The sequence below is a fragment of the Bubalus bubalis genome, chromosome 6 (genome assembly GCF_019923935.1).
Source record: "Bubalus bubalis isolate 160015118507 breed Murrah chromosome 6, NDDB_SH_1, whole genome shotgun sequence".
Taxonomy (NCBI): Eukaryota; Metazoa; Chordata; class Mammalia; order Artiodactyla; family Bovidae; genus Bubalus; species Bubalus bubalis.
The window spans coordinates 52152191-52166993 of record NC_059162.1 but is presented as its reverse complement, the minus strand read 5'-3'; the positions used below and the strand labels follow the sequence as shown (position 1 = coordinate 52166993).

The 14803-nt window shown below is 37.3% G+C and overlaps 1 protein-coding gene across 1 annotated transcript in view; it reads right to left on the bottom strand.

Moving 5' to 3' along the window:
• Positions 1 to 14803, bottom strand: part of HFM1 (helicase for meiosis 1) — a 113476-nt gene that overhangs the window by 12930 nt on the left and 85743 nt on the right. The window contains exons 31-34 of the mRNA XM_044945443.2: positions 9202 to 9282; positions 8841 to 8956; positions 5187 to 5266; positions 4084 to 4190 (exon numbers count right to left, since the gene is read on the bottom strand). Of these exons, the coding sequence (XP_044801378.2) occupies positions 4084 to 4190; positions 5187 to 5266; positions 8841 to 8956; positions 9202 to 9282 (384 nt within the window). The remainder of the gene's footprint in view (positions 1 to 4083; positions 4191 to 5186; positions 5267 to 8840; positions 8957 to 9201; positions 9283 to 14803) is intronic.

The window sequence follows — 14803 nt, the reverse complement described above, 5'->3', positions numbered from 1 at the left end:
GACTTCTACGATGTAAAGATTCCCACTATGTGTCACACTGGTAGCTTGATTTCAAGCTACCAGTGTGACACAACTGAATGCAAAGTTGGGAAGAAATGCACAATAGCACCTCTTCATGAAGTATTTCCATCGTATAGATACAAATACAGATGTAAATCTCATGTGTTAGTGTTAGTCACTCAGTCGTGTCCAACTCTTTGTGACCCCATGGACTGTAGCCTATCATGTTCCTCTGTCCATGGAATTCTCCAGGCAAGAATACTGGAGTGGGTTGCCATTTCCTTCTCCAGGGGATCTTCCCAAGCCAGGGATCGAACATGGTCCTCCTGCACTGCAGGCAGACTTTACCCACTGAGCCACCAGGAATACAGATAATAGTAAAATGTAAATAGTAAATGTAAAAAAATAGTAAAGTAGAATAATGAGGAAATGGTTAGTTTTTAATATTTACAGTCTTAGTTTTTAATATAATTTATTTAATTGAAACTTTATATAATTAAACTTTAATAATGCCTGAAAGAATCCCCTTATACTCTCACAAGCTGGTATAAGCTCACTCCAGTAAAATTTTTCTTCACTTTAAATAACCTCTACACTATCCAAAACTTTCTCTATGCTTTCACTCCACCTCCAACTCCAGTTCACATTATTCTACTTTTGTACCTTGATAACACGAGAGAAATATCAATAACCTCAGATATGCAAATGACACCACACTTACGGCAGGAAGTGAAGAGGAACTAAAAAGCCTCTTGATGAAAGTGAAAGAGGAGAGTGAAAAAGCTGGCTTAAAGCTCAACATTCAGAAAATGAAGATCATGGCATCTGGTCCCATCACTTCATGGGAAATAGATGGGGAAACAGTGTCAGACTTTATCTTTTTGGACTCCAAAATCACTGCAGATGGTGACTGCAGCCATGAAATTAAAAGACACTTACTCCTTGGAAGAAAAGTTATGACCAACCTAGATAGCATATTCAAAAGCAGAGACATTACTTTGCCAACAAAGTTTCGTCTAGTCAAGACTATGGTTTTTCCTGTGGTCATGTATGGATGCGAGAGTTGGACTGTGAAGAAAGCTGAGCACCGAAGAATTGATGCTTTTGAACTGTGGTGTTGGAGAAGACTCTTGCGAGTCCCTTGGACTGCAAGGAGATCCAACCAGTCCATTCTGAAGGAGATCAGCCCTGGGATTTCTTTGGAGGCAATGATGCTAAAGCTGAAACTCTAATACTTTGGCCACCTCATGCTAAGAGTTGACTCATTAAAAAAGACTCGGATGCTGGGAGAGATTGGGGGCAGGAGGAAAAGGGGATGACAGAGGATGAGATGGCTGGATGGCATCACTGACTCGATGGACGTGAGTTTGAGTGAACTTTGGGAGATGGTGATGGACAGGGAGGCCTGGCATGCTGCGATTCATGGGGTCGCAAAGAGTCGGACATGACTGAGCGACTGAACTGAACTGAACTGAACACATACGTATCTATGTTGTACAAAGAGAAGTAGGTACAAAGTGCAATGGAAATATAGAGAAAAGGACCATCTGGCTAGATGGGCTGCTGCTGTTCAGTTGCTAAGTCATGTCCATTTCTTTTGTGACTCCATGGACTGTCACCCACCAGGCTCCTTTGTCCATGGCATTTCCTAGGCAAGAATACTGGAGTGGGTTGCCTGCTATTTCCTTTTCCAGGGGATCTTCCTGACCCAGGGACCGAACCCAATTTTCCTTCTTGGCAGGCAGATTCTTTACTACCTGAGTAGCCCTGGCTTGATGGGGACTGGCAGCTAAAGAAGGAAGAGACTTGAGCATATTTGTATGCTGGAAAGCAAGAGATCATAGCAAGAAGATATTGAAAATAAGGGAGACAGCTAGTCTCCAAAGTTCCAGGGGAGGCAGAACTGGAAAAATTAAGATTACAGATGAAAGGCTAAACCTTAAATAGAAGAAAAGATAATTCTTTTTTTAAAACAGTTAAGGATGAGTACAGAAACAGAAAAATATATAGTTGTGGGGTGGAAAGTTGAAAGAGTTCATATATTATAGGTTTGATTTTCAATTCTCCACTGATAACTAAAAGTCAATTTCATTTTATAGAAATGGTATTGCTTGGGAATCAAGAGATATGGAATCTATTTCTAGCCTTGTCATTAATTAGATATGTGATTTTGGACAAGTCATTTAATCTCTTTGAGTCTTGGCTTCTTTCACTGTAAAATGAGAGTTGCACAAAGGTCCCTTACAATTTAAATTGTACAATTCAACATGCTTTCTCATAAAATTTCTAAAATCTTTTCTTCTTCTCTTCTTGAACATGGAATACAGATGATAAAAAATGCCATGTTTTTCTTAAAACAGTCTTAAGAGCAATATTTGAATACATTTAAAATATGTTTTGCCACTAAAGACTAATGTGTAAAAAGTATAATGAATATACTCATTTACTATTAATAATAGTACCAGATACTATACTAAGAGCTTTACATACATTATCTCATTTAATCCTAAAATTCCTAAAATATAACCAGATGATGGAATTGAGACAAACTGGGTAAGTTTTGAAAAGTCACTCAACTACTAAATGAGCTAGGATTTGAACCTAGACAGATTATTTCTATATCCTGCAAGTTTAATTACTATATTATACAACTTCTTTAAAAAAATGGGGGAGGTGTTCAGTAAAAGATGGGTATAGTTATTATTGGGGTTTAAAGTATTTAGATGAGACTTTTATATCATAATAAAAATAACATTTGGAATGGCGGGTGGGAAAGAAATAGAAGTAGAAAAACTATTTAAAGACAACATGAAAGTAATCAGAGGGAAGGATAAACTCTGGTATGGAGAAGGGCAGGGGATAGAGTAGCTATACAAGGAGTAAGTTAGAGGGCTATAGGTTGAAGAGAGATAAAGATAAGAGGGCTAACAATCTTACACTTTGTATCCATGTTGTAATGATATTTTTCAGGCTTTCAACAAACTGGATAAATGCTCTGATATTCTAGGTGAGGTTAGGGGATTTTTTTTATTTGATATTGGGTCTAATGAGTGCCACAGTGTCATAAGGGGTGGTGGGTACTCAAGTCCTTGCCTACTTCAGATCTTAAATTATGGCTAATGACAGCAATAGAGTGAAAGAATAAAAGAAAGCGTGGCAATAGAAGTAAAAAACAATACACATAAGAAATTGTTTTCAGAAAACCCCAAGCTTACCATTTCTATGTACAGGTACTTGAATAAACAACTTTATGGCCAGAATTATTTCTTACATGTTTTAACAGACTGGCTATTGGTACCATGACCCAAAGAAATGGTACTAGTAACAGCAGGATAAGGACTAAGGAGGAACCAGGCTCAACACTGAAGAATTTATATGTATTATTTCATTAATTTAATGACAGACACAGATATAAAGCAAATCTATATTACAAATGAGTTATATCCCATAAACTGGGTTATATTCTCACATTATCATAGAGACTGTAAAAATCATAGTTTTAAGATCTACAGAGATATTAAAGTCACTAAATTTTCTATTCTTTAATTTTAAAGATAAGATTAAGCTCAAAAGAGGTTAAATAATTTTACCAAGGTCACACAGCTATTTTGTAAAATGAAACTAATTTTATAAACAAAAAAATTATTTCAAATAATTCTAAAGACACATAAAAGTAACAGTTTGGTATTTTAATACTTTAAATGTTCAAAGAGCCCTTATATTCTCAGCTTTTCCTCATATTATCTTTTTAAATTAATTAATTTATTTTAATTGGAGGCTAATTACTTTACAATATTGTGATGGTTTTTGCCATACATTGACATGAATCAAATAGTCAATGCTATGTAGGAAAAGATTCTAAAAATCTGTGACAGACACAGAAAGACCATCTGAAATAACAGACCCAAGAATTTGAAACTGGTTCAATAACTGAAGAGAAAAATGTTGACGTTAGTAATGATAATACTTTTAGATGTTGGTTTTTCAATAACATTGCTTGTCAGTCCAAAGTAGTGATAAATCATATTCTCTCTCAAGTCAATATCAACAGTAATTTACCTTTGTCTTGATATGCAGATTTACCTGTGTCTTGATATGCAGATGATTGTTGTTGTTGACTTTTTGTATAGATCTCATGCTGATCCCTCTGCTCCATTACAGGCAATTCAGGTGTGTTTAAATATTCTGACCTTTATAAAGATAAATAAAACCATGAAAATGTTAAAGAAAATATTACAATTAATCTGACTTTGAAAACTACTTATTCATATAAGTGAGAAAAAAATTGGTTAATCTACTCAGTACTTCTATGATTAACTGTGCTAGCTTGAGTAGTAAAGGGTTAAAAAAAATTTCTGTTTAATGGAAGTGACAACTACTTAGGTCATGTAGTCATCTTCACATGTCCCCATAGATTCCTGATATCTGTGTGTCGCCTTAAAAATTTATTGCTAATGCTTCTTTCAGTTAGATAACAAAAGCTAGGATCTCTAGAAGTACTGTTGGCATCTATTCTGATTGGTCAGTGGCTGTTCTGTACTGACTGTTAAGCATATTAAATGTCATCCCAGCATATGGAATGCCCTTATCCGGAAGGGAAATTACATATACTGTATTTTTCAGGCATCATAATATAGGAAAAGAATGCTGAGTTCTCATCTAGAGCCCTCTGCTTACTAGGAATATGAGTTTTGGTTATTTCATCCATATAATGAGATAAAAATACCTTGATTTATAAGCCAGGTTGTTGCTAAGGTCAAAAGAAATAATGCATAAAAGCTCAATTTTTAAGTTATAAAGTATTTTATAAATCTGAGATATTATTAATATAGAGTGGGCCCTAAACAGAAAAGACTGGACTTAAAACACTAACATGATTTCCCCTTTTAAAGTATACTCTTGTCACCTGTTAAGTTTATAACCTGAGGGCATGACACATAGGATGACTAGTTTTTCCAAGAAAGAGATGATTTGATCTATGTTAAAAGTATACTATAACTACAGAGTTCTAAAAAAACCTGGGGGTACAAAAGATAAAACTCTTACGATGTCATTACCTCATTATAGAACTAACTAATTACTATGATTTAAGGTAGCCAGTAACAATCTTTCTCTGAGTAGATGATTATTTGGAGAAACAGTTTATGATGAATAGTTTACCTCAGATATTAACATTATATTTGTACCTTGCTATACTGGGAAGAGAAGGTTTTGGAGCAAAACCAAAGTCCTTAAGGTCCACATTTGGAGATTTGTTCATCTGCATCTATTAATGAAAAATAATAAGTTCAACTATCAATTTCACATCAATACCTTTTAACAAATGAGACAAACAGCAAAATTCCTGCTGACACATATAGTCCCAAAACCAACAAATTATAAGAAACACAGGCTAATTCTCAATTCAAATCTCCTTCTCAGGCCCTTCTTAAATGCCGGTATTCTTCATGCTTCTTCTTCACTAGGACATCTTCTCTTTTCACTCTACACATTCTCAAAGATCTCATTTCTTCCCATGGCTTCAGTTACCATCTACACATGAATGACTCTCAAATCTGTAGCTCTCTGTAGATTTGAGCTCAGTTCTCTTTCTTAATTTTCTAGTTCAGCTCTCTCCTGACTTTCAAACAGCTATATCCAACTGTTCATAGAGCATCTTTACCTAGACATCTTGTAGGCCTCAAAATTCAGTATTTGTCAAATGAACTTATCATGTCTCTATTCCTCCAAACTTGCTTTCCCTTTAGAGTTTTTACCCTAGTGAGGCCCCACTTTTTCCCCAATTGCTCAAGCCAGAAAGTGAAAGTGAAGTCACTCAGTCGTATCCAACTCTTTGTAGCCCACCTGGCTCCTCCATCCATGGGATTCTCCATGCAAGAATACTGGAGTGGGTTGCCATTTCCTTCTCCAGGGCATCTTCCTGACCCAGGGATCAAACTCAGGTCTCCCACATTGCAGGCAGACTCTTTACCGTCTGAGTCACCAGGGAATCCCAGAAGGCTGGGCATCATCTTTAACAATTCTTTCTACTTCACCTCTCATAAGCAATTAAGTACCAAGGTAGCTGATTCTACCTCTGAAAAATATTTTAAACCCAGCCACTTCTCTCCATTGCAACTGCCACTACATGAGACTAGGCCATTGTCTTGCCTGGATTACTATAAAACCTCCTAAATGAATCCTTACGCTCTTTTTCTATTATCTCTAATCCATTCTCTACATTGCATCCAGAGTGAACTTTACAAAACAGCCACTGATTAAAGTCCTTTAGTGATTTCCCTTTCAGGATAAAGTCCAAATCTTTAAAATAGCAAAATTGTTTTCATGATCGAGATCCTACTTACATTTCTTCACCCTTATCTGTCTCCACCCTTCTACTTGTACATGAACTCCAGATATACTGCATTACTTCAGTTTTTAAAAAGATCTGTATCTCTTTCTCTGCCCTGGGCCACTGCATATTCTCTACATCTGAAATAATTTTCTAACCCTCTTCACCACCACTCTAGTATTCACCTCTCTCCATACTTGGCTTATGCCTATATATCCTTTCAGGTCTTAGTCATGTTTATCAGGAATCCTTTCCTGGCCTATTGAAAATGGAGTGAGTGTACTTTCTATATAAGTTCAAGTTATCTTACACTTCGGTCACAGAATCACTCATCACACTGTGTTGAAAAAAACCTACAGGATGGGGAACACATGTATACCTGTGGCAGATTCATTTTGATATTTGGCAAAACTAATACAGTTATGTAAAGTTTAAAAATAAAAAAAAATAAAAATAAAAAAAGAAACACACACAAAAAAATTAAAAAAATAAAAAAAAAAAGAAAAAACCTAATTACTTATTTGTATCCTTCACTCAACTGTAAGCTCTATGAGGACTGAGACTAAAACTCTCTTATCATTGTATCTTCCACATCTACTATAGTGCTTGGCACATTCTTGGTGTTCAATGAATATGAAAAGGAAGGAAGGAAGGAATGATGTGGAATAAATATGAAAAAAAAAAGAAGGAAAAACTTGGGATACTAAAAAATAATTGTCTCAGAAAAGGTGGTTGCCATTTCAAACTGCAAACCTCTCCATGTTTCCCAATAGTCTCCATATTTTAGCCTGATGACTCAGAATCTTCTTTTTATAAAAAATACCCTAGAAAAGAAACCAGCCAATCCTGTAGGACATCAACCCTGAATATTCATTGGCAAAACTGATGCTGAAGCTGAAGCTCCAATACTTTGGCCACCTGATGTGAAGAGCTGACTCACTGGAAAAGACCCTGATGTTGGAAAGAGTGAGGGCAGAAGGAGAAGGGAGAGACAGAGGATGAGATGGTTGGATGGCATCACCGACTCAACAGACCAGAGTTTGAGCAAACTCTGGGAGATAGTGAAGGACAGGGAAGCCTGGTGTGCTGCAGTCTATGGGGTCTCAAAGAGTTAAGACACAACTTAGAGCTGAACAACAACAGAAAAGAAACAGGGGCTCTGTCATTTTCTTGGCTCTGTTCTGTTCTGTTCTGTGAAGGTGAAGTTGCTCAGTCGTATCTGACTCTCTGCGACCCCGTGGACTGTAGCCTACCAGGCTTCTCCATCTATGGGATTCTCCAGGCAAGAATACTGGAGTGGTTTACCATTTCCTTCTCCAGGGGATCTTCCCAACCCAGGGATTGAACCCGGGTCTCCCGCATTGGAGGCAGACGCTTTAACCTCTAAGCCACCAGCTTGATCAGTTATTTTGCCCTGGATATGATGACCAAGGCTTAGAGTTAGTTTGCTAGTGACTTATCAACCAGAAGGAATTCCCATTCCTTCATCACTTGAAAGGGAGACTCAGTACTCATCTAGAAGAGTGATGATGAGTCACTCTTGTAAGTCATAATTAAAATCGGCTTTAGATTTTCTGGTGGCTCAAAGGTTAAAGCATCTGCCTGCAATGTGGGAGACCTGGGTTCGATCCCTGGGTTGGGAAGATCCCCTGGAGAAGGAAATGGCAGCTGACTCCAATATTCTTGCCTGGTGAATCCCATGGACGGAGGAGCCTGGTGGGCTACAGTCCACGGGGTCACAACGAATCAGACACGACTGAGCGACTTCACTTCACTTCACTTCACTTAGATTTTACAGCCCAGTCCACCACAGATGCAGCCAGGAAAAGGCAAGAGGATCTAGTTTCAATTGCTGAACCAAAGCAAGCTACATACCCCTCTCCATTTCCCTCTCTCCAGTTTAAAAAATAAAGAAAAAAAAGGCTAATGAAGGAAAGGTTTGTATAACTATGCTCCAAACATGGATTTATAGATTAATTATTAAAAATTACAGTATCTTTCCCTATGGGCTTCCCTGATAGCTCAATCAGTAACGAATCTGCCTGCTATGCAGGAGACCCCGGTTCAATTCCTGGGTCGGGAAGATCTGCTGGAAAAGGGATAGGCTACCTATTCATGACTGAGTCAGACATTTTCTTCACACTTTTCCTATAGAAACCATACTATGAATAAAAGTCATATTACTAGTCAAGCCTTTATGTAACTCTAAAGTACTTCTATGGATACCTATCAAATTGATACACAGCCTGGTAGGCTACAGTCCATAGGGTCACTAAGAGTCGGACACGACTGAGCGACTTCCCTTTCACTTTTCACTTTCATGCATTGGAGAAGGAAATGGCAACCCACTCCAGTGTTCTTGCCTGGAGAATCCCAGGGACAGGGGAGCCTGGTGGGCTGCCGTCTATGGGGTTGCACAGAGTCAGACACGACTGAAGCGACTTAGCAGCAGCAGCAGCAGCATATATATTTAACTATAGAACAAGGGATAAATGTTATTAAAACTAACCTTCAGACGTTTAACTGGAGGAAGAGATGAAACAGCATTTCTATTTCTTAAATCAGATAAATATGAAGAAATTGTTGATTCTTTCACTTCTGACTTCTGTGCAACTCCAATTTTACCTATGAAAGGAAATTCTAGATTCTTTAAGTTCAACTTTAGGTATTATTCAAATAAGACCAAATTTCTGCAATATTTCTAATCTAATATTTACTTTTTAAAAATGTTGTCCACAAAAGAATAAAAATTATTTGAGTTATAAGCTGCATAATATAAATATCATGTATAGATAATCAGGGTATGATTACTATTCCTCAAAGAACTTTTAATTTTTAAAATCTGAAATAAACTGTTTTATGGAACTCACAGCAGTCATGTCCACATGTATGTTTATTTTTACAGTGATGATTGCATTCTCGGTTCCCAGGTTTTTTGCAAGCAGTCATTCCTAAATCAATATAAGGGGAAAAAGATCTCTTTTTCACTGTATCTGTTAACACAACTGTTAATTATAATTAATTTTTATCCACCTCTTTCCTTTCTGATGGTACAAAAAGATGATGATTTTCACACTTCCTCAAAAATTAACCCATTTCATATGTATTTTCAAAAGATATTCTGATAACAATCAGTCCCTGCCCACCATCAGCTCTATCCCAGCTTTTCACAAGAAGCACTGAGTCACCTATAAGCTTCTCTTAATCTCCCTAATATATTTATTTATTTATTTTACTTTACAATATTGTATTGGTTTTGCCATACATCAACATGCATCTGCCACGGGTGTACACGTGTTCCCCATCCTGAACCCCCCTCCCACCTCCCTCCCCATACCATCCCTCCTAATATAAACAGAATTAAATATCACAGAATATCAGTTAACTCTTGCTGAATGAGGTAAGAATGTGGGTGGAGTTTTGAAACTTTTTTTCTACTTTATACTTAAGCCTGAAAAATCTGGAAAGAAGCAAACCTCATGGCATTTTGTTGGCACCACAGACAGCAGCTAATAGATAGGACACCATGCATATTTAATAAATGTTAGAAATAAGTGCTTTAGGGATATAAATAATTTTCTATATGAATTCACAGAAAGGAGAGATTACTTCCAGCTTGACCCCTGTAAGCTAGAATTAATACACCTAAATACATAATTTATTCTTCATTTATTATATTTAAGTAGGCTTTTTCTTGATTCCAACTGTCCAAACAACATGTAGGAAGGGAGAGACATTTGAACTGATCCTAGAAGGACAGACATGATCTGGACATGAGAAGGGGACCACAGGAAGATGTCCCAAGTACAGAGCATAATATCCAAAGGCAGCAAACCACAGACTAGAGAAAAGAATTGGTATATTTTCGCTGGAGCACAGATTTTTAAATGAATTAGAAATGCTGGAGATAGTGAAGAGTTTTGAATACTTCTGTAATCTTTCTTGGACCTTTACTCTTCATTTTCAGTGTGTTACTCAATCAACCTTTTTCAAAGCATGGCATAGCTAAACAAAGATAATATCTATATAGCACCCTGGGGTAAATGAATAAGGCTGCTCACCATATGAGGGAACTAGTTAGATGCCATGAGACTGAGAAAATCAATGAATTGGGTACTGAATAAGTAATAAAATATTACTGGCAGCTGGAAGCTGATAGCTAAACCACAGTGTTCCCAATTGAACATAAACAATTTTGGTAAAATATAAACAATACTCAGATAAGGCCACTCTATGATTATAATGGAAGACAGATGTGAGACTACTGTATAATTATTTCTGAAAGTAGAGACAAGGACACTGAAGAACCACAAAAATAACTAAACATCTCCCTCTTCTGGCTAACGCAAATGACTACCATTTCTTTAATCCGTTCATCTCCAAGACAAGACATACCAAAATATCCAATACCCTACTTGCCAACAGCACCCAATCTAGAATTGACCTCTGCTTTCCCTAAGTCCTTCTAAGAATTGCCTGTCACAAGCTGAACTCCTATAGTAGGCTCCTTCTGATTCCCTGAGATGACCCACAGTTCTGCAGATGCTATACTCTCCTTTGAGGCAGCAGTTAGAAACTACCTAACTTTCTTCAAATATGGGCTTCCCAGGTGGCACAGGAGTAAAGAATCTGCCTGCCAATGCAGGAGACACAAGAGATGCAGGTTCAATCCCTGAGTCAGGAAAATCTCCTGGAGTAGGAAATGGCAAACCCCTCTAGTATTCTTGCCTGGAAAATACCATGGACAGAGGAGCCTGATGGGCTACAGTCCATGGGGTTGAAAAGATGGGATATGACTGAGCGACTGATCATCATCATCACCTCAAATACAGGTATGCTCCTAGTGGCCCTTGTCTGAAAGTTTTTAACATTATATTTTACAAGGTGTGTCACAGCTTGAGAAGTTTTGCCACAGGTTGAGAAGTTTTGTCCCAGTTCATGATCTCTGGTTTCCTTGAATCCAGTCCTACCATGTTACAATTTATTTTATATGCTGTTGCTTAGTTAATCCTCCCAAAATTCAGCTCTGATCAGATCATCTGCTCACTTAGAAACGTTAGTTACTTCCTGCTGCCAATAAAATTAATTCCATATTTAAGGTCCTCTACGATGTAATTCTTATCATCCCTTTTAGGACCCACATTAACCCTTACCATCAAAATATATCTATTTGCCATTAGTATTAAAACAGTCCCAAGCCTTTCTATGACTGTACCTCTGATATTACCTCTTGTCTTAGAGACTTTGTCTATCAGAAGCCTATCAACTTTCAAGACTGACTCAAATAGCACCTCTATCATGGAGATCTAATCATTAGGAAAACACTCTGATCACCTAAATTGGAAGTGATTTCTCTCTCCTTTGAGCCCTTATGGCATTTCTTTGTCCCTCTCACTAACTGTATGCTGCCTTATACTTAATGTATTTACATGAAAAACACAGTAAGGAAATATAGGGCACCCTAAACTAGAGTAAGATAACGTGAGTCCTAATATGGGCTGTTCTCTGTAGAAAACAGGGATTAAAAATAAACTGTTTTGCTATCTCACGAAGTAAAAAGATAAAATGAAATTATGTATGTGACTGCGTTTTAAAATTAAGTAATAAACTAATATATTAGTATATGTATTAACTCTACTATTACATTAACTAAAGGTTATACAAGTAAGTATAGAATTATTTTGACTGCTATGAAGGAGAGGAGCACAATGCTATATAACAGGGGAATGGTCTGGTTAGGAATGTTTTGGAAAGCTTCCCTAAGGAAGTAATAATTGGATTGAGGACTGAAAAAAGAGCAGCATTTACAAGGGGTAGGAGAAAGAATGTTTCAGGCAGAGGGGATAGCTATGAAAAAGCTCTAAGACAAGGGAAAGCATGGCATACAAATTAAAAGAAGGTCATTGTGGCTGATGCTCAGTAAATAAGACAGAGTGCATGAGATGAGACTACATTGGTAGAAAGATCAGTCTATGTTCCTAGGGAAATGGCTTTACCATGGCACTCTGGTGATTGCATGTCACCACCTAGGCAAGGCTCTGCTGGTTACAGAATGCCCTCTGATCTTCCCTGGAATGTGTCAAGATATGTGGTCTTGCGAGGAACTGTTTGTAGGCCATTTCTCATCTGCCTCCTTGGCTTGTAGGAGGCTCCCTATTTTGCATAAGGCTGCCAAGAGGCAGTTTCTCATCTGTCTTCTGGTTCTAGTCAGGCATATGACTGTCCACTTTGCCTCTTTCAGGCACAGCTATAGGCTATAAAACTGCTTAGCTATCGCCTAGAGTTGACTCCTCAAAAACAAAGCAACTCATCTTTGATGATATCTGGCCCCTCCAGTTCAGTGTCATCCTATGAGATGATGGATACATGCAGCTGATATCATGCCGATCTTGTTTTGCCATCTGTGTAAGTAATAAACTGTCTAAACATATTTGGGTCTCTTGGGTCCTTACTAGTCAACCCTATTGGAGGTGAAGCAAGACTTACATAGCAGCTGGCACCCCACTGCTACTCAGGAACTCACTGTTTATGTGATAATATGGAAACTTGTTGAGAATGTTAATGATTTGTATTTTTATTCTAAGAGCTATGGGAGCCACTGAAGAGTTTTAATCAAAGAAGGAACATAACTGAATCTGCATTTTGAAAAAGCAATCTGTGGAGTATAGTATGGAGAATGGATTTGAGAGAGGACAGAGTAGATGCAAGAAAACTAGTTAAGAGGTTACTGTAAGAGAATAGATTTGAGAGCAGACAGAGTAGATAAAAGAAAATTATGGTAAATTATAGTCCAGAGTGGTAGTATTAGCAGATTCAAAGAGAATGGACTAATTTAAGAGATATACAGAAGGTAAATGTATTTTTCAAGCAGAATCAAGCTAGTGTTTTTTTTTTCCTTGAGCAATATTTTATTTTCTCTGAAGTTTTACTGCCTTCCTTTTAGTCTAGCAATGTCTACCTTAAGTTTCCTTATTAGTTCATTCAATATTCCAAAGATAAGGACAACCACATGAAAACACCTTGCCCGCTCACTCCCCCTCAATAGTATCTCTTGTCTAGAGCCCTCCAACTTCCTCCCAGTGCAATCTAGGCCTGTACTATAGTTGTCATCCTGGAACGTCCTTTCATTAAGCTCCTGGATTGAATCTACTATTGTTGGATTTTTTGACTTTTTCTTTATTGTTAACTGTTTTGATTGTGCTTATCCTTGAACAACTGCCTGAGAAAGGATGCATGACAGTTAAATTTTCTGAAAAATTGAATATATTAAGATGTCTTTACTTTCACACTTAATTAATAGTTTGGCTAGGTATAGAACACAGGGTTGGAAATAATTTTTTTCCCCTGGACTTTTAAGTCCACTGTCTTCTAGCATCCAGTACTGCTGATGAAAACACTAAACTATTTCGATTTTTGTTCCTTGGAAGCATTTATGATTTTCTCTCTATCCATGATGTTCTGAAATGTTCTCTTCTTTGTAGATCTTCTTTCATTCATCCTAACTAGCACTGTGCTAAGTTGCTTTAGTTATGTCCGACCCTGTGTGACGCTATGGACCAGGCTCCTCTGTCCATGGGATTCTCCAGGCAAGAATACTGGAGTGGGTTGCCATGCCCTCCTCCTGGGGGTCTTCCTGATCTGGGGATGGAACCAGCATGTCTATTGTGTCTCCTGCATTGACAGGTGGGTTCTTCACCAGTAGTGCCATCTAGGAAGCCCTAAGTAAACCCTTTTGATATGCAGACTTATGCCTCGCTTTAGGTCTAGCAAATCTTCTCAAATTATTTCTTCTGATTTGTTTTTTCTGTCTTTCTGGAACTCTTATTAGTTGGGTATCAGGCTGCAGATTGCCCTCCTGTCCCATGTTTCCTGTCTCTTATTGTTTTGCTTTCATTCAGATTATACTGACTTTATCTTCTGGCCCTCCAACTAGGCTATTTTTTTTTTTTTTTTGAATCATAGTTTTTGCTTCCCTATGCTTACTCTTCTTCTCTAATTGATTTTTTTTCATGGTATCCTATTGTTTTATAGTTGCAATTTAATCTTTAATTTGTCTGAGATTACTAATCTGTTTATATTACATTTGTGAATTATCCTGTTTTTCTTTTATCCACTTTCTGTTTACTTATTTGGGGCTTTCTTTAGCATGTTCCAAATTTTCTTTGAATGCCTCTTTATCCATGGTTGTCTGCCTATGCGGCAGTCCTATTATACCTTCACAAATGAGGAAATTAATTCATAAAGAGGTGAAATAACATGTTCAAGACTGTGCAATAATAAGCAGCACATTTCAGATTTTAATTCAGGTAATCAAATTCCAGAGGCTGATCTCTCAACCACCCTGCTTTACTGGTTATAGCAGCTGCCTTACTTCTCCCCCATATAATGCATTTAATTTACTTAGTGATGAAATTTTATCAAGTAATTAATTACTTACATGATGAAAGTGAAAGAGAAAAGCGGAAAAGCTGG